The sequence below is a fragment of the Blennius ocellaris genome (genome assembly GCF_963422515.1).
Source record: "Blennius ocellaris genome assembly, chromosome: 5".
Classification (NCBI taxonomy): domain Eukaryota; kingdom Metazoa; phylum Chordata; class Actinopteri; order Blenniiformes; family Blenniidae; genus Blennius; species Blennius ocellaris.
Window position 1 is genome coordinate 12,952,715 of NC_137654.1, and position 22,982 is coordinate 12,975,696.

Sequence of the window (22,982 nt, forward strand, 5' to 3'; positions counted from 1 at the left end):
AGGCACAGTGTATTTCATTATGGCTTGAAGCCACCTGTAAACACACACACACACACACACACACACACACACACACACACACACACACACACACACACACACACACACACACACACACACACACACACACACATACATACGCCTACACTGTAATTGCATTCATGGTTACAAATTGCAGTAATATTGGGTGTCGCAAAAACTGCAGCAGAGCGCAGTAGAAATGCATAGAGAAGGAAAAGAGAGAGAGAGAGAGTGATGGATGACCAAAGGAGTGTGAGATGGAAAGCAAAAAGGTTAGAATAAGACTATACCATGATGAGGGGGGAGGTAAAACAGTAAAGGAAAGGAATGAGGAAGTAAAAAAAAAAAAAAGACACAGTGAGAATATAAATTTTATAGAACACATAGGACAGGTATTGTGAATATTTTTTGCTAAAATGTAGATATGGCTGATTGAAGTCAATAGTATAATGACATCATTTTGATAAGATGTATAAATCTCCTTTGGGTTTGAATCAGAGGTGAAATTAAAAACTACAGCTCAGATTGGAGGTTGATCAGAGCTTGATTCAGTCTATGGGAAATCCATGGAAGCCGCTGTAATGTCCTGCAATGTCCTCTGAGGTGATGGAAACACCACAATGTGTGTAAGTGTGTCGGACTAGAAAAATCCAGCTGCAACCAGCAGCTCAGTGGTTTGTATTCCACTGCCTCCCTCTCTCTCTCTCTCTCTCTCTCTTGCTCTCTCTCTCTCTCTCTCTCTCTCTCTCTCTCTCTCTCTCTCTGTCTCTCTCTCTCTCTTTCTCTCTCTCTCTTTATTCCACCTCATCATGTTTCTTTTCCTTCTTTCTTTCGTCCTGTTTACCACCTCTTTTTCATAATCATTTTTACATGCTCCTACCCTCTCCCTCTCTCCCAGTATCACCTGCAGTAGCTGTATCCTCCTTTCACACACAGCCCTCATATCAACAGTACAGTTGGTCTCCAGCCTCTCTGCTGGTGAACCAGGATTGCTGCACTTGTCCGGTGCCTCTGTCCGTGGTGCTGATTTCAGCTATTTTTCAAGCTGCTGCCTGAATATGTGCGACCACGCTCGTCATGGATTGATTTTGATAAGATGTCATGGTTTTAATTGTGACATGAAGAACTTGCCATGTGTATAGTTCTACTGAATTGATGATAACTCATATATTAATTATCATAACAAGTACTAATACCCACAGTGGTGGTTGAGTTTCGTTAAAATTGTGCATTCCTTATATCATTTTACACACAATTAATGCACCTGCAGACAACATATATATATGTTTTGTTTTTTGTTTTTTTCCCCCCAACAATTAAGGCTTGTTGTGAGTTTTTGGCTCAATTCTATTGCCATAGTAATTTCACAGAACTGCATAGTAGGGTAGTTAATAGCAGTCCAAAAATATGCTTATAAGTTGAATTAGTGATGCACAATTTGCCGTGAGTGTGAGCACTTGATAATGTAGCAATGGTGAATAATAGAATACTTGCCAAAATGTAATCTATTTTCTGTGCTTTTTTAGATATAAAAAAAGCCAATAATCTAATAACATTTTGACCATAATTTCAGTTATGACACTATTTTAGGTTATTCTATTATCAAGATAGCATTAAAAACTCATTTGAAAACGTAGTAACTACAGTCACTAATGTAATAATATATGCATATGTCAGCAATTCTTCAAAATCAAATATTTTATTGTAGTTTTTTCTGCATTTTATTTATCAAAAATAGAAATAGTTACGTTGGATTGCATATTTATCATATTCAATAAGGATTAATACCAGGCAATTCTCAGTTATGGTTGTAAATTCAGTCTTTCTATTGTATTACAATATTGGCTTCATTACATTTAAAATGACCAACATTATTACATAATTGGCAGGTTTTACTATATTGCCCATTATTACATTTGGGTTTGATTCAGTGTATGAGGTTAATTTAATTTCCCACAAATGCACATTTCTGGAATGTTGGAATGAACAAGAGAACCAGAAGAGACATCAGAAAGCTAAACACTGTGCAGCGCAATCTTGTCACACTAAAGCTAAAACTAATATAACCGGGACAAAAGTCACTTACTTTGAAATATCTTCATTTGGAAAACCAATCTGATCTGTGTTTTATTTCCAAACGATTCAAAACCCATCTGTTCACAAGGGTTTAAGTCAGTGATCATCATTATCATATATATCGTCATATACAATAAGGCAAGCTTTCACGTCAGAGCCAGACCTGGATTCACACCTTATTTCTCAGCCAATTACATGTTAGAGAACAGAGAAAGTTCATTTATTGGTTCTTTCTTTGTAAAGTTAAGGATTTAACAGTATTGTGGAGAAGAGACAGATAAGATTAAAAAAAAAAAAGTAGAGATATGCAGAGAATGAAACAGAGAAGGAAGAAGAAGTGTGTTTGAATGAATAGTGTGTCTGAGTAGGAGCTCAAATTCTCACTGGAGCCTCCTATTTACTATGAATCACTATATTTAGTTACATGATTCTTCAGCAGTCTGTGAGCTGGACTCCTCTCTTCATCCGCAGCTCGAAGTCCAGCCGTCAAGTATAGATCCAGCCACCTCCAACACTTTATCATGATCATGCTGCCTATTCACCATGGAGACGTCTGTGTATTTTAAAACAATATATGTGTGTGTGTATATATATATATATATATATATATATATATATATATATATATTCTGAAGGGCAGTAAGCTGTTTCATCTTGATTTGTGAAAAAGTCAGCAGATTCCATCAGAAAGCTGGGGAGAAACAAAAAAACTAACCAAAGATGAGAAAGGGGGCTATGCTGGGGCTGTTTAATGCAATTTGTTCATTTACTGTATAAGAGATTCAAATTTTACAACACCAAGAGTAGAGGTGTGTTTCTTATGACCTAGATTTAATTCAAACAGTGAAAGCTCAAAATGATTGAAGGTTATAGTATAAACACAAACCTCAGCCTTTCAATAATTTTTTTTTGTTTTGTTTCTTTTTTATATATTTTCAACTGATATGAACCTATATCAAAACTACTCTATGAATTGAAACCTTTTAGTTTGCATGTTATCAATGTAGAAATAATTGAAAAAAGCATATATTCTTTATGTTTTTAGGTGCACAAGAATTGCAGTCATTCACCTTGCTTATCGTATTTTATCTGGAAGACAGGGCAATTGAACCCTCCTCTCGGACGCTTTCAGAGATCATCTTCACATGGAAGTAAAATACTAGGAAGTGTTCATTTTTAACAGATTAAATCTGAGGATGAATGTTTTGCAGCAAACAGAAAGCGAGGGAAAGTGAGGAGCAGGTGTACTATCTCTGCGCCTCTCCAGGGACACGAGGGTAAATTGATCCTGCCTCCTCAGCAAACACACACACACACAAGCGCACACTCACACATACTCCTGTGCACACAAGTGTGAAACAATTAGAAAACACCCACTGGAGCACTTTGACAAATCAGATTACAGTCCAGGCCTTCCTCGGTCCAGTGGGAGGGACTTTGCTACACGACGGACCAATGACGTCTCCGGAGCGCTGATCGATACAACTCCTTTTGTTGGAGTGTGTGAGGATGTGCACATGAGCTGCAGCAGTGGAGGACAGTATATTTTCCTCTGGGTTGAAGGGAGTTTCAGCTCTAACATCTCCCAGGAGACGTAGAGAAATCTGTGTGCGCGCGTGTGCGTGCGTAATGTCACTTAACGATAGGACAAGTAGTGAAGGAGGAGGATAAATTACAACTGCTGCAGTTATTTTCTCACGATTTGAGGCAATGGTGTTTGAATGAACACACCCCATCAGACTTTGAGCTACTCATTAAATATTGAGAACACTGTTTCTGTCCAATAATTTAGAATCATTTCCAGTGGTCATCTGCTATTGTTCTCCATTATCCTTCACTTTACCTGTTTTCTCAGCCACCTAACTGGGTTGTGGGAGCGTAAGCCCCCTCCCTCACCTCAAAACACAATTAAGCCTCCGGGCCACAAAAGGTGCATCCTGTGCTTGTTAAATTTGAGAAGCAACACCACATATACTGTATGTAAAGGCCAATTGAAAAAGTGTTATTGCAGCCCTCAATTTAGTCATGAAATGTGAGTGAATGAGAAAGTGTACTATTTTTATTCTTTCTAATAAAGTCATTTAAGTATTTGTGCAAACACGTCAGTCACAGCTTGTTAATTCGGAGCATATTTGAATATTCCCTTGACAGACGTAAAGGTGAGCCCTGAAGCCAAACAGTTAAACAGCTTTTCTCATTTCATTTCATCACCTCATCTCTTTTTCCTTCCCCTCACTGTGTTTCCCCCACATGACCTTTGACTTCTCACTACAGTTTTCAGCGACACGGCCTCTCCTGAGTTATCATCTCCTACATAAAAATGGACTGCGGGGCACTTCAGGGTGACTTCCCCATGTATTTGCTGGCTCAGCTGAATCTTGTGACTGAGTAATGCTCGTGTAATGAGAGATGGATTTTTAATTCAGTATCATTTTCACATTAAGCATGCCTTTGTCCTCTCATGACTTTCACGAAAAATGATCAATCTTGGCTGAGTTATAAGAAGAAGTTAATCTTTTTCATCATTAGTAACAAGAAAGGAAAAACAAGCATTTTTCTTGATGCTCAGTGAATGGGACGTCCTTCCTCATCCTCCGTAGGCTGGACTTGGTTGTGTTTAGACAAGAAGACCAAAGGTTTAGGTGAGACGTCAAGAAGTCATTTTCTGAGTAACGGCTGCTGGAGCTATGGTCACTGATATTATATTTTCATGAATTTAAGAGTTCAGAGTTTCACAGGAAATCGGATAGCTTTCATTAACATCTTTATTTGCTCGATTTTGGAGGTTGACACTGTCGATGTTTATACAATCACAGCGCATTGATGACCTCCTGAAATTGTGATCGAGTTGGCAGTGAGTTAACAGTTGTTGGCTTAGTTTTGAACAATTCTTCAAAACACATACACATTGAAAAACTTCTTAATCAAGACATTTGTTCATTATAATCTTGATTGTACAAAACAACCCCTACCCCACCCTGCCTCTCCCACCTTCTTTCTCCATACTCGGCTTCCCTTGCAACAGCTGGACAACAGTGTCTAGTTAGGCCTTCACGTCCGGACGTGTTTGAAATGAAGAAAAGATGGGGGCACTGGATTGACAGTGACACCTAATCGATGCCTATTTGAGCTTCAGCTGCAGACAGGCAGCAAGTCATCACTGCTCAGAGGTGATAAATCATCACGGCGCAGCGATGCTGTTTGCCCTGCAGCTCCTGCACATCACTCTGCCTGCGTGGGTGTACACGCACACATCCGACCTGACACACAACCGGACACGTATGGTGTAAACACACGATTGGAATATTTTGGGAAAAGGCAGAGCTGGTCGAGGATGAGAAGGAATTGAGTTTAAATGAGGTCGGAAGAAGCTCGACAGAAAGAGAGGAAACAATTTTGGAGTTACTGAACATAAAAAGAAAATAAAGGCGATGGGGGAAACAGACAAACAGCAGCTGCAGTGTGATTGAGCCAGAGCTCCCATCTCTCAGAGCAGGTGGATAATCCCATCGCATACTGTGAGCTACTACTCTCCTACAGAGAGATCTGATTGGATTGGAAGCTAAAGGTCTCTCTGAGTGTGTGTTTACTCTGTGTCGGAGTACATTAATCTACACACGTCTCTTTTTTTATGTGCAGGCCTATGAGCTTGCTCTGTGCTGGGGCTTTGTAAAGTACATTATTGGTAATGTAGCAAGGGCTGAAGTCACCCACTCCAAACATCCACCATGCTGCTGCAGTCCTTTCACTCTCACACACACACACACACACGCAGGCACACAGATTCCTGCTGAGAAACAGGGATGTCACTGTTAGAGTCAGATTGAGGTCTTTTGCTGAAGGATTCCCAGGCTTTATCACAGCCTGACGCTCTGCTGAGGTCAGAAACATCCTGTGACTCATCCAGTGAAAAAACATAAATATTATTACTCTCTTGCACTGTGCACAGATCTGCTTCTCACTGAGGTCAGTGTTTGTGCTTCTTAAAGGGACAACACTGCAAAAAATGATCGCATGGCTTATTCACGCGGGACCGAATTTAATGAGACATGAAAACTTGTATGTACTTTTAGAGAATTACCTGTGTAGAATTTGCAGATATTATGTTGGCATTTCAATTCTATGGATTTTCTTTTTTTACATGTTGCACTTGTTCAAATAAACAAATCTGGTGAAAACATGGCAAACATGATGCTTTAAATCATCATTTGCAGCATGTGCCTTTGCTTTCTGATGCATTAAAAGAAACTGTATAAAAATGCACCAACTGTGATAAGACAACCGTGTCAAAAAACTCTGAAAAACACTGTTTAACTGCAAAATATCATCCCCAGCAATGTCCCAAGGCATGTTATGCTTATGTCTCCAATTTAATAGTTTGTGTGAAAACTTGGATCACATTGAAATTAAGTCTAAAAACAAGCAGAGCTTCATTGGGGTCTATGTGTAGAAATGTTTCAGTAAGACAGATCAAGTGCAACAGAACATTTATTGACATTGTAGTTCAGATAATTAATTTCATATCCTTTGTAGGTCCTGAAAAAGTTTACTAAGCATTCCCATTTTAGGTTCAAAGGAAGAATTCAGTTTCTTTCTATAAAGATTTGCCCTCGCAAATTATATGTGTATATAATTCAAATTCATTTCACTTTTGTTTTTTCGTTATATTTGTGTACTACAAAAGTAGCTTAAAAAACAGTCAAGGTTTTTACAGCATAGTTTGCATGTTCATGAGTCAGCTGGAAACGATCAATGGATGGAATTATGAATCCAAAACAAACATGAGCTCCCATAATGTTGAGACCAGAACAATTTCTTTGCAAATATTGAGGAAGAAAATGAGGACTTGTGCCAAATGTGCCATTTCCCAGTCGGTATTCATACAGGAGTACGGACTTCATTTGTTCTTACACATCTCACCTGTTCTCCACCAATGTGTAGCCAATTAAACAAATTAAGAAAGTCCCCGCAGTACACAAAATGATTTTCCTGTTGAGGTACCCTTTTTACAAGAAAGTACATTGGAAAATGACAGAGTTCACACTGACCCAGATATTGTTTGGCTGCATGATGATGAAGACAGGGTGTGTGCAATTTTAGATGCTGACTCAGCTCACAGTGAGTCGAAGTCAGTGAATTCACACACACACACACACGCACATACTGACTGACATCTATACAGCTGTTGTGCTCATTTGACGAAGCCCAACCTGACTGTTCCTAAAACCTACTCATGCAAGGACTTTTCTTTTGCCCCAAAGTTTCCAAAATGCCCCAGGGTGAAGAGCTGTAGGCACAGCCTCTCCACCGGTATCACACACTCACACTCACAGTCGGACTGGAGGTGAGTCAGCAGCAGAGGACGGATGACACAAACCTTTACTCACTGTTACAGTGTGTGTGTGTGTGTGTGTGTGTGTGTGTGTGTGTGTGTGTGTGTGTGTGTGTGTGTGTGTGTGTGTGTGTGTGTGTGTGTGTGTGTGTGTGTGTGTGTGTGTTCAGACTGTATTACTGCCAGGCACCAAGTGGAGTTTCTCTTTTGGTCTTTTTCGAACATTGAGAACTTAACGAACAAGAGATCAGCGTTTGATGCTGCATTTGAAAGGCTTTGTTTATGTATAAGGTGTCACTTAAAACAACCCACTGACTCTCATCTTGCATGTACGTTGTCTCACATGGTTGAATAGCAGACTTTTTTTTTATTTTTGCATAATCAGATATTGCTAGTTTGGCTATTTTATCATTCAAATGTTTTGTTAGAAGTGTCCGTGTTTCAATAAAGTTGCCGCTTTCTGTGTATCATGCTGTGAAAAGGCATCCTCCGGATCCCCAGATTTCTGCTGCTTCAGTTTCCTGCTGCGTTGTTTCCTTTGAACTCTCCTGGCGCCACACTTTGAAATCCACTGACTGACACAGGCTGAAGGGTTTCGATGCTGCACACTCCGTATCAGCTTGAAGCTTTACTGGAAAAATGGTTTTTAATCAGCCTCTCAGCACTTTTGCATTCATAAAGTTGAGCTTTTTAAGTTGGTGCTTAAATTACCCAGATGTCAGGTGTTATTGCGTCAGGACATCAAAAATCTTCATTCTTATTTCATATGCTGTGAACGGTAATGAAGTAGATAAGGTCCTGTAGATAGTAGCTGCTGGGATTTATTCTTTGGATGAAGCACAATCTTGCTGCTGATGTGTTATTTCTAAATATTCTGGAGTAAGGCAGCACACACCAATTAACTACGTGCCGCTGCTCCTCCGCTGTAAAAGCTATCCTGAGCAGGTAGTCGGAGGTCATCTGAAGATGAAATGAGGCATAGTGACGTGACAGTTGAGGCTCTTATTTTCCTGTTTTGGGTCCATAAGCAGGCGGAGCAGTCATCTCTGACCCTGTGGGCTTTACTCTCAGAGCTGCTCTTTTCAAGATGGAGCCTGTTTTTGTCCAAATGACATCGTCGCATCACGTCTGTTCTGGAGACGCAGCGATGCGGCGTGCATCCTTACATCTGCACGACATATGTAACATATATGGATACACAACTGCAACGTACCGTTGCACGGCCACACGCACGCACACGCACACACACACACACACACACACACACACACACACACACACACACACACACACACACACACACACACACACACACACACACACACCCCAGCCCCAGAGCATTTCTCAGCCAGAACTGCCAGTTTCATGAGCCAGAACTAATTCACTGTACATTTTTGGAATCCGCCTCTCTTTTCTCTTCCACTCCTCCCTCTTCATCTCACCCTTCATCCTCCGCTCCTCCAGTTCACTAATATCCTTATCCTCTCCGGTTGCTTCCCTCTTTCACTCTTGACATTTTACTTGCATCTCTGCACCACTCTGATTTCTCTCTTTCTTGTCTTTGCCTTCTCGCTTCTCCTGTACTTCTTTTTTTATATATCCATGATCCTCCATTTTGGCCATGCCTTCAATGCCTTCATGCCTCCTTGTATGTATGCTTTTCTTCATTGTGAGTATTTAATGAGACACGATGTTTCTGAGGCCGAGAATCCCAAAATTACTTTCCACGTTAATTGCATTTAAAATGAAAAAAGACTCCAGAGATGTATTGTACCATATAACTCAACAGATAATGGCAGTATTTTTTGCAGTGTGATTTATAATAGTATAAAAAGATTTATAATATTTATTCACATAATAATTATCATATTTTTTTTGTCCTGGGTTGGAAAGTGGTGTTGACAAGTTGTAAGTTAGTTTTAGGGCAGTGCTTCTCAAATGGTGGGGCAAGCCCCCGTGGGGGGGCGTGGTGGGGTGTCAGGGGGGGGGCGTGAGGCAGGTGCAACTTTCAGTATTAGTGTCTTTATTCATGCTTGAACGATAAAAAAAGGGCCTCCAGCTCATTTTATTAATTTATTTTGATAATCAGGCGATTGTATGCAGAATGCTGGTGCCAGCAAATAATACAGTGATTTATACAGATAAATAAATAAATATTATCAGGTTCTCAATGGTAGTACAAATCGGGGGGGGGGGGGGGGGGCTGACATTTTTTTTGTCCTCTAGGGGGAGCCTGACAGAACATAATTGAGAACCACTGGTTTAGGGAAAGTCATATTTTTACACATGGAATTTGTTTCCGGGCCTCACAAGGATTAGAGCTGCATGCATTAGAAAAGTTGTGTGAAGTCTTTTGTGGCTCCAGAGGCAGCTGTACAAGTACGATAAATAGCCTCAAGTGATGTCAGTTGAGTCAGTGAAAGCAGAAGAAAGCTGAAAATTCAAGAAAAACAAACTTACCAACCTCTGCAATCTAACTTTGTTGGTAGAGACTCATACCATCGGGACACTTGATTTCGATCAGTGAGCGCAATAGTGACAAAACTTTAACCAACTCCTGAAAAGACCCTTGGAAACAACAATTCCAGCAGAGAAGAAATGTGATCACCAATGTGACAAATCTGCACAAGCAACCCCCCTTCCCTTCATTTTAACATTTGATTAAAAGAAAATTGTGTTGAACAATGAAGAGATCTACTAGTTTATAGATAGTTTAATGTAGATAAAGAGCATAAATGTTCAGATAAATATTTAAGAAAAATCAAAACTCATCAAAGATATATTTAAATTTTAAAAAATTCAAGAGTAATTTCATGCAGTAAAATAGTTCAAATTCAATTGAAAGGATTTATAATAATGAATAATGGTATGTAATATATAGCAAAACGTGACTGCTTTCAGGTAAGAATACCCACATGAAGTCCCCTCTGCTTTTGTAAGATCAGGAGACAATAGATTTAAATCCTATATCATGCTGACTTTCTTTAGCACAAACCACAGCGTTGTTTTGTATGTGACAACGTTTAGTTTTAATGTCGAGACCAAACTAAGTTCACTTCTTATAAAACTACATGATTTGTGTTTATTCTTTAAAAATGTTGGTTCGACAGAGAGTGCTTCTGTTCATTTTACAAAAACAATAAAGATCAAACTCTTTTTGTTCTTCCTGTACACGGCTGTAATGAATGTATTCAAGCATAAAACTACTAAAATCACAGACTATTAAAATGAGGGCTCGCTTTCTCCATTGTCTGTTCTCGGGTAAATCCAGATTCCATAGAGCATGTTACAGCTGGAATGTGTGTATAACAGCCAGCCGAGTACTGCACTGGTGAAATGTTAACTCCGTAGGTGGGTGTGACGTGCTAAGCAGCGACTGCTTACCTATTACTTCATGTCCATCAAACTGAGTCCATAGATTCAGTAAGATAGAAAATCTTTCTTTATTTCAGTTCTAAATCATATTCGTTCAAAGTTTAACAACATCAAAAATCACAAGTACATAGCCTCACGAATTCCGTCAAAACAGTCAAAAACCTGTGTGCCCTTTCCGCATTCAACACCTGTTTGCCCTTTGATTGCCCCAGAATATACAGTAATCACATGACGACAGCGCCACTCATTGTATACACACAGGTGAAAACAAATATACAACTTTCAATAATACCATATTTGGCTCATATAGTGTGTCTTTGCTTTGAAATTGTGCTTTAATAATCAGAAATTGTCCAGAAATGTCAATTTTTCTTACCTATTCAGTTCACCCTGCACACCCTTTCATTTAGCTCTCCTCAGTCTGCTTCTCTGTTTTCTGTTTTTCCCTCCTGCAGTGCTCCATCTTCTCTCAGGTCCACCCCCACCTCCACTTTCTTTCCATTTCTCAGCCTCCTCGTCCCCTCTCCTCCCATCTCACTCATCTCATTTCGAGGTAGAAGACTTTCCCTCTCCTCGCTCTGAGCCTTCAGCGAAATCTTCCTCAAGACTTCTTCCCTCCACCTCCCTTTCTAGCATCTGTCTGATTGTGTCTTTTTCCTCAGCCTGCGGGATAAGCCAGCAATCTCCCCTACCCATAATGTTCCCGTCCAAGTGTGGACGGCCTCCTGCACTTCAAAGTACACACTTCGGCACTTCAAAGTCTGCAGTCTTTCTCAAACTAAAACCAAGGCCAGATCAATTAAATCCTAATAACATCCGGCAGCCCCCCACCACCACCACCACCGGGGCTGTAATCGCGGAGTACACACAGCTCAGCAAAGAACTTCAACTTAGTCGACTTTCAAGTCTCCAAAGAGGTAAATTACACTGCAGTTCAGAGGATTAAAAAAAAACAAAAAAAACCCACTAAAAACAAGACATATAATTCAAGTTATGTGAGAAGAAGAGATCATCACAGATGTTGTTTGTTCCTAAACTTGTAAAGTTGTTGCTTCACCATTGTTTTACTTATATATTAAAACAATTGGTACATCTGACCTTGTTCAGTTTGTTCAGATTGTATAGCTTTTATGATGCAGCTCTAGACAAGACTTCTCTGCAGGGAGTCTCTAAGTTAATGAACGTATCTGCCCACTTATAGATGCCAACCAGGGAGCAGTTTCAAAAAGATAACATTGCAGAGATGGAGGTTTATTGAACAAGTCTTTGTTTTACATCCATATTGTGAAAGTATTCAGATACTGAGTACATAGATGAATGTACACAGCGGATACTTTCACATGTCCACTATGGTCAATCTTGAGGCTTATTGTGCAGCAGAAGACACTAAGAAATGTCTATTTTGGAGGTGCACAAAGCTCTGAGGTATTTGCTCCAAACTGCACATAAAACCAAAGTTCTGGTTGATTTGTATTCAGCTTTAAACTTTATTTAGATATTTTACTTTTTACTCTGACTTTATCCTAGTTTTTCTGAGGATTGCTGTTTTCTTTGGATGGAAATCCTGAGAATAAACCACATTAAATATTTAATTTATTAATTATTCAAACTAAAACAACTAGCTATGAGGGGCGGAAAACACTCTGTGCTGTAGGATTCTGAGGCAAATTCACTCACTTATTGCTGACACAGTAAAAGTTTGCAGAAAATAATTTGATCAGGAATAATTACCAAAAAAAACCACATTATCATGATATAAAGTGTTTTTAATGCTTAATATATAAGTTCTCTTTGTTAGTTGACGTGTCCGTTGTATGTTCATTGCTGACCCTGGACTGAGACTGCTGGCAAGTTGCCATCCTATTAGTGCAGAACACACACACACACACACACACACACACACACACACACACACACACACACACACACACACACACACACACACACACACACACACACACACACTGAAACTTTGCACGCAGGATAACAGTTAGTGAATACTGTGAGTTCAAGGTTGTCTATGTGTGGGGAGTTGGTTGTGTACTCTCTTCTTTGTGGGGACTGTAATCTGAGAGCTCCTACTAATGTGGGGTCAGACTTATTCGAAAAGATTCAAAATGCTGGACCACCGTAATACTACAAGGCCACAAGGTTACAATTAGGTTAATGTTAGGGAAGGCACTTAATTATTAGGGTGAAGGACCTGAAGAATGCAATAGGTCAATGAGAAGGCCCTGCAAAGATTGGGATGCTAGTGCGTGTGCGTGTGCGTGCACTTGTATTAGTGTCCAAGCATGTGTGCCAATCGACCCAATTGAGACAGCTCGCCTATTAGAATTTGCTCTTGTAGCAGATTTTGGGACAAACAAAACACATCCAAGTCTGTTTTTAATCTTTGTCCATGTCCCAAGTGAAAAAGCTTCCATCTCTAATTCTTCATGTCACTGTCAGGTCACATGGCATACTGGTGGCATTGGATGATCATCAGTACTGCCACAATTCTGTCTGTGAGAGGGTCCAAATGTAGTAATCTACCTTTTCTGTCTCTCGAAATCTCCTCACAACCTCGTGAGCCACTTGAAATGGGATTTAAAAGCTGACTGTTAAGAACCGGGGTGGAGGGTTTCATTATCTGGATAATTGAAACACCACACAATGCGAGTTGATTGAACCAAAATATAGAAACCATTCTTCTGTAGTATATAAATCTACCATGATGTACAAAATAATCAAATCTCACACTGATAGGAAAACTTTGTCAGTATGTATCAGTAAGTCTTCTCTCCATACTGTATCCCATAAAACAGTGGGCGGTTTAGAAAATTATCATGCATATTTAATTAAAACACATAATATAAGTAACAAGCACATTTTTTTCACAAATCTAAAACCAAGGTGATTCATACTTGTTGTTGTTGGTAAACTTATTTCAGGCAAATCCAGCACTTCTCCTCTCTTAAGGGTCAATCTGAAAGCAGATTACAATGGTCACAGTCATAGATTTTGCCAACATCAGAATTCATCATCACAGCAGCAATAAATTCACAACAGATCAAGAGCATCCTCCTCCTCCTCCGTGGAGTATCAGCAGAGGAAAGAGGTGGGCAGATCAGCCTTGTCTGGGATTTATGTTGGCTCTGTGAAAAATGTCCAGTCGGTTGGCCGGAGACAGAAAATGAGTAGGAAGTGAAGGTGACGGAGAAATATATGCAATAAAACATAATGTGTACATATTAAAACAAACACACTTTACACAGTGCTGTGCCCACTCCTCTGCCTCACACAACAGGGTTACATAATTAAAGAGGCTCTATTGTGATGAGAAAAACAGGAAGAGGAGATTTTAGAATATCTGTGAAATGGAAATGAAACCTGTTTGGGTTATATAACCAGAGGATAAGACTTTCTGCATTTTCTTCAATAATAAGTCCCGCTCATATATACGTTATCACATCCAAGGGGAAGCCTTGCATCTCTTCTTCTTCTCTTTCCATCCACCTTGTCTTTATAGTCTTGTTCCTTCTCCTTATTCCCCTTATTCCCTTCATTCGTCTCTTCCTCCACTTCACTTCAAAATGATTCTTCTCCATTTCTAATAGTTATTCTACGCTTCTTCCCCCATACATCCTTTCCCTCTCGGTGCCTCATCAGCTTTCTTTCTATTATAAATGTCTAAAGATCAACATTTGATTAATGTGTAGCATGTTTGTTGTTTGCTTGACTAAAGTATGTCTTGACTTTTAAAACCGTTATCATATGAAATTAATATTTTGTTGGAAATCTCAAAAATAAATGATTTTTGAGATGTTTCAGGCAAATTAAAACTAAAATCCAGTCATCTAAAAGCAAGTCTATCTCTATAAAGATGTAATAAAAAATAGAAATTATAAAGTCTGACTTATAATAAGAATAATGGTACATTTTGATTCAATAATAGACAAATAAACTTGCTCAGGATTGTGCTTTGTTCGTTTGTGAACGTCATCAATAGCTGAAGAACTTTTTGTTCACACCTCATCGGCTGTTTTACATTGGTTCTCACCTTCTGGCTGTTACTTTCTCAGTCGTTCTTTCTCACTCACGTGCGGCTGCTCCCAATCTTTAAAATAAAGTTAGCGATGGATGAGGGAAATAAAAGAGGGGGAGTGAAAACAAGAACAACTCAAAGAGGAAATGAAGGCATTAAGAGCAGACGGAGCTCCAGAGGGAGGAATTAAGATGGGGAGAGTACAAGAGTAAGTATTTCGGAAAATAGATGGACAAAAATAGGATGGCTCCTGTGAAATCTGCCTATTTTTTGCTATAGAAAAGTAAGTCTCCTCATGTTGGAGCAGTGATGCAAGCCGTGCACCAAGCAGTGAAACCCGCATTGAACCACACTCTGTCATCTGAGTTCAAGCCTGTTGGTGTAAAATAATTAGCCAGGAAACCAGGAAGCAGCAGATGAATGATGGAGAAACCGTCTTCAAAAGTTCTTCAAAGGCAGTGACGTGTGTGTGTGTGTGTGTGTGTGTGTGTGTGTGTGTGTGTGTGTGTGTGTGTGTGTGTGTGTGTGTGTGTGTGTGTGTGTGTGTGTGTGTGTGTGTGTGTGTGTGTGTGTGTGTGTGTGTGTGTGTGTGTGTGTGTGTGTGTGTGTCAATGGATTACACTTTCCCGAAAAAGTAAAAAGAATTTCAAAAGATTTAATATCCACTCTTTTTTTTTCCTTTGGAAAAACCTTTCCATCAGTCATACAGTAGGATCATGTGGGTTTACAGTGAGGGAAAGAAAGTCACTGTATGTTCTGCTGCTCTTTCACAGCCTGCTATGCTTCAAAAAAGTTGCGTCTCTCAGCAAATATGTTTGCTACATTTCACATGAACTGATCGGTCCCGTCAGCCATGAATCAAAACCCGTCTGCGATGAAATTGGCTCAATAAGGTGCTTGACCTGAGGTTAAAATGGACTGTCTCCTATGAAACTGATTTACAGCACAGTTCCTGGGATGTTGATGATGGTGAGGGAACATGGCTTTGCGTCACTTGATGAAGGATTTTGTGTAGCTGGGGCCTGTTGCCTGACAGCACGTGGTTAACGTCTCCTTATATCAGTGAAATCAGTATTGTTTGTACATTAGTTTTGCTATTGATGAGCAAACTCAGATCAGTCACAGGAAGGACAATGGGAAGGCAGCTGAAAGACTTAAGTGACAGAAAGGTGGAGCTGAGAGGGTAAAAAGTGCAACTGCGCCATATGGAGTGACCATTCATCCATTTAACAAGTACCTGAGAAAAGAAATACTTAGAACTGACATGCTCACTACAACATTTTATAGCATTTCTACCATTTCCATGTCACACATCATTTTCAAAACATTACTGTATAAATACAAAACATTTCTGAAACTGAAGCTCCACAACGATGCATTTTCCCTTGAAAATAGGGTCACTGTGAGGCGACGGAAGCAGCACAGAAGGAAGGTCTCCTGTCTCCTTCAGCTGACTCCCACCTCCTGCTCCGCGTCCTCCTCTCCATCAGCCCGTCTCATCTCTCACCTCCCCCCAACTCAAACCAGTGACATCAGACGCAGCAGGGAGTCACGTTACTCCAGGCTGAGCAGAGTTACTGTGCACATGTGGTGTCACTCACTTCCTCATTTCCCGCTCCTCTGCCTAGTGGGCTTCACTCCCCCCCCCTCTGCCTCCCTTCCTTGTCTTCCTCTTCCTCCTTCTGCTTGTCATCCCTCGCTCTTTCTGGTGAGCCCTCAGCTGCAAAAAGGCCTCCTCCATTTTGCACCGAAGGGAACCGTGTGTCCACACTGCTTGTGTGAGTGTACGAGTGTACGCGGCGGAGTGCAGCCTAAAGCGGCAGCCAGTGCTGGGGAAATGTGCGCTCGAGCAGAACAATGGCATTCTGGGTAAAAATAGTCCTCGCTCTGTTGGCGGGAGGGAGAAGGAGACCAAGGGTGACAGGCAGAGAGAAGAGAGGGAGGGTGGAGATAAGAGGGAGAGGGAGTAAGAAGTTAAACGATTGCAGAGAGAAAAGAAATTCTGCAGGTACAAAAGAGTGAAAAAACGAGGATGACTCATGACTTACAGCAAACTGGAACACAGAGAAGCATTTATGAAGGAATCCATCTCATTGTGATGAATTACACTTCAAATGCACACGTGAAGTTAATCCTTCATTCATCTCTGTATCTGAAACTGTTTGTCACAACTAAAGGCCTAATTGGAAAAAAAAGCATAGCTTCCCTATTATCATCTCCATCATACAAGTCAGAGTTGATCAAAATTGATCAGAATCAGAATCAATCCTCTGCCATGCCAAATAATGCACAGTTTATTAGGCGCGAGTAATTCCGAGTTCTCTACATCAGCACGACTCTCTGGGTTGCCATAATCTCGCCTTTCATGTTGACATCAATGGGCAATCTTTCCATGAACAGAGAGCAACAACAGCATGAATATTTAATGACCTTGTCAGCATTTTAAACCAGCTGCAGATCCGAGCACATCCAGATGTTTAAATCCTTTGTCGGGTAAACAGACATGCCGTAGCCACTACAACAGGGTCATCCTTTGCGTTTTTTCTTTGTGCATAGACATTTCGTTGCAGACATGTTGACATTTGGAGTGTTGCGATTATCTATGTTTTATATTCACATTTACTTGTGTTTGTTGGGTGTTTTGTTTGGGGTTTTTTTTTTTATTCTTTTCTATGTAACTTCAGTTTTCCAAACCAGGACACGTTTTGCTAGATTACACTAATGAAGAGGGTGGCAGGAGGGAAAAAAATCTGAGATAGAGAAGAAAAATGGCAACCCTGCTCTTCTGATTCTGTTTGTTCATGAACAAATCTCATTCATGTGTAATTGTGAAACCTCCATCTCGTCAAAACAGTAAAATCATTGTGAACTATTTCTACGATTGAATCCGCTGATGAAAGGGATCAAATGTATGACTGGCATGCACAAATAAAAGATAGTTTCTATCCATTTGCAGTTAGGAGGTGAAAAAAAATCAGGGACAGAAAAAAAGAGCAATTGGGTGAACATGACAGAAGAGGAATTGTAAAAGAAAGCTGGAAGGTAGAGTAAAAATAAATCCGACAACGCTGAACAGATTTTGAAAAGACAGATACTTTGAAAGAAAGCGAAACTGTGAGGAGCCTGAATGTGCTGCAGAATGAAGGCGGCATGATGAAAAGAAAAACAGCGGCACTGCAAAGAGAATTAGGGCTGATGGAGCATTTTAGCGAGTGTTATTGACAGGAGGAGAAGAGGCCGGATTGTTTGTGCTATGTAGGTTAAGTGGGCACCACTGGGGCACTCTGCAGGACAACAAACAAACGCACGTGATAATGTCTGCAGGCCTGAAACTCCACTGTCCGAGGAACTGATTCACAGTGTTGTGCTTTAACAGATGATCCCTCTCAGACATGTTTCTATCCTCGCAGTGTACAGCTAAATACTTTCATTTCAGCAATCTTCATCAATATTTCATCATGTATTTCAAACCTAAGAAGACTTGCTGATTTGGAGCTTTTCAGTCAAATGAATGTGGAGTGCTACATCCGTCAAGGCTGTGTCTAAAATGGAAGTCCGAACAAGTGCTGAAGTGGTCAAACAACACTTAATTAATTAGCAGCTATCTTAATGAATGAGTGTCACAACATCGAGGAGTATTTCTAAACTATCTCTGCTTCGCCTTCTGCAGGTGGGAGCATGTGGATTGGTTTACATTTGAGGATATGACTTTATGTAAAAGCTAGTATAGGCAGAGTGAGTAAATAAAGTATTGAGCATCTACTCATTCATACTTTCACAACCAACCTGCACATTGTCGTAGACCACGTAGGTAATATTCAATGATAACAGACTTAGTTTTAAAAATGGTGCCAGGTAAGCACAGACCCTTTTCTGATTTAATAAGATAAACATTATGTGTTTTCACTTAAAAATGGAGCCTACGATTTGAAAAATCTTAAATGTTTCATTCTGTGATCCTTCGTTTTTGGTCTCCGTAAGAGACGCTAGTAGTCTTACAAAAGATAGGATGTCCACATACTTTCTTTTGTATACGTAGGAAGAAATGCCCAAAAATGGTCTCCATCACAGTGGATTTCAGTAGAGGTAGATGACTTTCTTCATTTGACACCTAATTTCAGATGATCTCTTACAAGGATTTCTAAAAAGAGAGAGATAAAAGAGGCTCCAGGCAGAGGAGAGCTTAAAAAAAAGAAGACAAAATAAAAAGGCAGTAAAGAGGCAAGGAGAGTTACAGTACAAAGAGGTGAGGTGAGGCGAGTGTGCCAAGACAGAGAGAAGGGATTTGATGAGCATAGATGGATGATAAGTGTTGAAGGAGGGCTGCATCTGCCAATTATTCATTACATGAGCAATACAGCTGCTTTTCTGCCCCAAACAGCATTCACTGTCCCTGATAGAGACAGACAGAATAAACACAAGGTGCTGGTGGCAGGAAGGAAGAAGATACAAAAAAAAAAAAAAAAAAAAAGACCAGTTTCCCAGCTTGGCTCTGGATTATAGAAAATCTTGCATCAGGGTTTCTTTGACATTTGTAAATTGGGTTTTGATAACCTCCGTTTTGGAAAAGCCTGAAACCTCCAATTCTGTTTTTTTTTTCCCAACTGACCTTGTTTCGTTGAATTAATTGAAATTATAGAAATGGGATGCCATGATTTAGAACTGCTCACAGTGCGGTTGCAAGTAAATTACCAGCTCAAAATGGTAGAATTATATCCATAATAGTTGAACCATTGTTTTTGGAGATTGCAAAAAATATGACATTCACATACGATGACAAGTATAACATAGCTATACCATGATTTTTTTGTTTTTGGTTGCATTTTTCAATCATATTTTTAAAAAGGACAACTTTACAGTGACATGAAATGACAAAAATAATGTTTTTGCTATGGAGACAGTTGGCCGTGAAGAAAAATGGGTTTGCTTTGTCATTTATGTAGACTTTATACTCCTTGATGGCACAAAGGGTGGAATCCTTCGCTCCTCAGTGTGAAAGTGCACAAGGTTTGAGGGTTTATCAGTTGCATGTCAGTCTGTGAGATTCACTCAGATTTGTGCAAATCCTTGAAATGGTTTGGAAATATTAGTAATGTGCTTGTGTTGGAAGATCATGTTAACAAATCCTCTCTGTTAAAATGTAAAAAAAAAAAAAAAAAATCTTTATTGATTTTGAATTTCCTGTTGGAACATTAAATGTACTTTCAAGGCCATATATCATTGTAAAAATGGGTTTGGGTCATATGTGCTTGCTTTCCTGCGTGTCATACTGTTAATATCCGTCAGTAGTTCTCAGGCTTTGTTAATTTGGCGGATCTGATGGGATAAAAACATAGTGAAGCAGCTGAACTGACATGGCCTTTTCAAGCTGTAACAGCTCAGCTTGTTGCAGCTCTGACAGCTCTGTGTGGACAAAAGACTTTAACACACAGAGGTCATGCTTGTGTGTGTGTGTGTGTGTGTGTGTGTGTGTGTGTGTGTGTGTGTGTGTGTGTGTGTGTGTGTGTGTGTGTGTGTGTGTGTGTGTGTGTGTGTGTGTGTGTGTGTGTGTGTGTGCGTGCGTGTGCGTGCAAGTATCACAGCAGTCTGCTGCTTAAGGAAATGGACATACTTAATGTTAAGAATATTAGTCAGTCCATTAAGTTGTCAGCCTTTTTTTAACCCACTGAGAACTTGAAGACACACTTCACTATGATGAATAACAAAAGTTAAGGAGCATTACATTAATTTATCTCGCACACACACACACACACACACACACACACACACACACACACACACACACACACACACACACACACACACACACACACACACACACACACACACACACACACACACACACACAATTCCCTGTGCTGTGATTGTGCACTGTTGAGAAATAATTTACTATTTGTTCGATGTTTGTCAAACCAAGCAATACATCTCAAAGGCTCACAGCACGAGCTGTTAACTCGATATATATTAGTGCAGACCATCCTTTGCAAAACAACAATAACAAAAAAAATATGTTGTCGTTCACTGTATTCATGTGTTTGTCTTGTCTGTTTCAGAAAAAAGAATGGCTATGTCTCAACTGCCAGACGCAGCGGTTGATGTCCGGAGGCGGCCTCGACGAGCCTCCTCTTCCTGTTCCTCACCCATCCCCCAAACACCAGCCGATGGGTTCACCCCGTCACCAGACGCCAACCAGTCAGCCAAGCCCCCTCCATAAACCTGGCGCCCAGCAGGGGGGCAAGCCAGCGCAGCCGCAAACACAGAAACCACAGACAGGAACTGGTGGACCATTCGCACCCACAGCTGCCAAACAGCCAAGCGATACCAAGACCACAACGCCAGCCACCGCACCGATACCGACAACTGAGTCCCAGAAACAGACGAAACCCACAGAAGAGAAGTCCAAGACTGAGGCCGACTACCAAACCACCAAAGAGACCAAACCCTCCCAGAAAAAAGGAGAGCAGATCACACCAATCAAGGAAATGAAGAAGTCCAGACACTATGATGTAAGTCTGACTGATTCTTTGTAAATGCAGTGTTACACATGCCTCTGTACCAGACATGTACCCTGTTTACAGTTTACGTCTCAATATGTGGCTACATCCATGCATCCATGATTCACATTCATGAAGTCCTTTCATCACGCTACATTATCTTAAAGGTGACTCCCGATCAGCACCAGAGAAAAATCGTTATGCGGCGGTTTGCCAATGGCCGCCCTCCAAGCTGGGAGGGTGAACCTAATGGGATGGTTTATCAAGTTATCAAAGGACAGAATCTCAAGTCCCATCATAAACTTCCTTTCAATTGACTCGTGTTTTAAAGACACTCCTGATTATGTCTTCCTGTATTGGAATCGATGATCGGTTACCATCGAGTCGCTGCTGCACTGTATATTTGAGATTGGCCACCATCTCATTTGAAAGTAGAAACTTTCAATTGTGTTTTGTTGCGGTAAAGCACTTATAAAGACTGCAACTACAGTATTCATCCAAACGAGTGTAATTTGTTTTTAGCTACTGTAACTGTAAAAATGAGGGTTAACATATCGCTGACCTGATTAGCTGAACTAACCTGCACTTTTCCATCAGTGCCTCTCATGTTCATGCGTTCATGCTTATTGCTGTTTTTCTTTGTTTTTCCCAGATTGTGATTAAGTGGCTTTGTCACAGGATGGCATGCTCACACAACTCTCTCACAGCTTGATTGCTTTTGATGCTACTGATTCAGGCTAAGGCTACGTTAGGTTGACCAAACATCTTTTGCCCGAACATGAGTTCTTTTCACACTGTGTCCGGGTCAGTTTAGCAAATTCATGAAAATGTCCTGTTTTCCTAAACTGACTGACCCATTGCACAGAAAACTATGGCCATACATTCTATACAATGCAATCCTCAGTAAGTAACTAAGTATAAGAATGGATGTCACCTCAAAGCTTGTAAACAGGTTCTCCTCAAACTAAAAACAACACTGATCAACACTTCTATAGACTTAAGTGTTGAGTGGGACACTACTATTCATAAAGGCGCAGTTAAGCAGGGCTCTTACCACCGACACCTCAGACTGGAGGCCATCCAGCATAATTACTTGTGCCAAATGAAACATGGTCCACACTGGAAAGAAGCAGCCAAAACCTTAACTAAACTGTTGCTGCCAGAATCCCTGCTGAAAACTTGTAGAGTTTGATTGATCTGATTTGTGATTTATTGCAATGGTTTGATCATAATCAAACAGCAGCACTGAACCAGTTTTTACTGGAAAATGAGGAACTTGTTTCACGGCTCCTTTTTATGAAGTAAGCATATGTTACTAGTGAAGTATTGTAAGTACTTTCCCAAATGTTTTTTAAATTCATTTTTGTGTTTATTGCTGGAACTTTTAAACAGTATCTTTTTTTTTATCAGACACTTATAATGTAAATGCTTAAACATAGTCGTTTTTTTGACACATTTATTAAATTCTGACTCATCTACTTCTAAAGCATAAAATATATTTATGCCTCTTAAACTCAAGAAGGGTTCGCGACCTTCATGAATCTTCAGCGCCCCCCAGGTTTGGAATCACGGTTGTAGAGAATGGATTACAGTCCCCATGATTTTGGTTTCACCCTTTCCTTAATTGGGTCATTTTTCCTGCTGGTTTTTGTCTTCT

General features: G+C 40.2%; 1 protein-coding gene across 1 annotated transcript in view; it reads left to right on the forward strand.

Annotated features, from left to right (window-relative positions):
- Nucleotides 1-22,982, forward strand: part of bsna (bassoon presynaptic cytomatrix protein a) — a gene marked incomplete at both ends in the record, with an annotated part of 136,329 nt that overhangs the window by 87,121 nt on the left and 26,226 nt on the right. Inside the window, one exon of the mRNA XM_080496391.1 lies at nucleotides 20,885-21,337. Coding sequence (XP_080352517.1) covers nucleotides 20,885-21,337 — 453 coding nt within the window. The remainder of the gene's footprint in view (nucleotides 1-20,884; nucleotides 21,338-22,982) is intronic.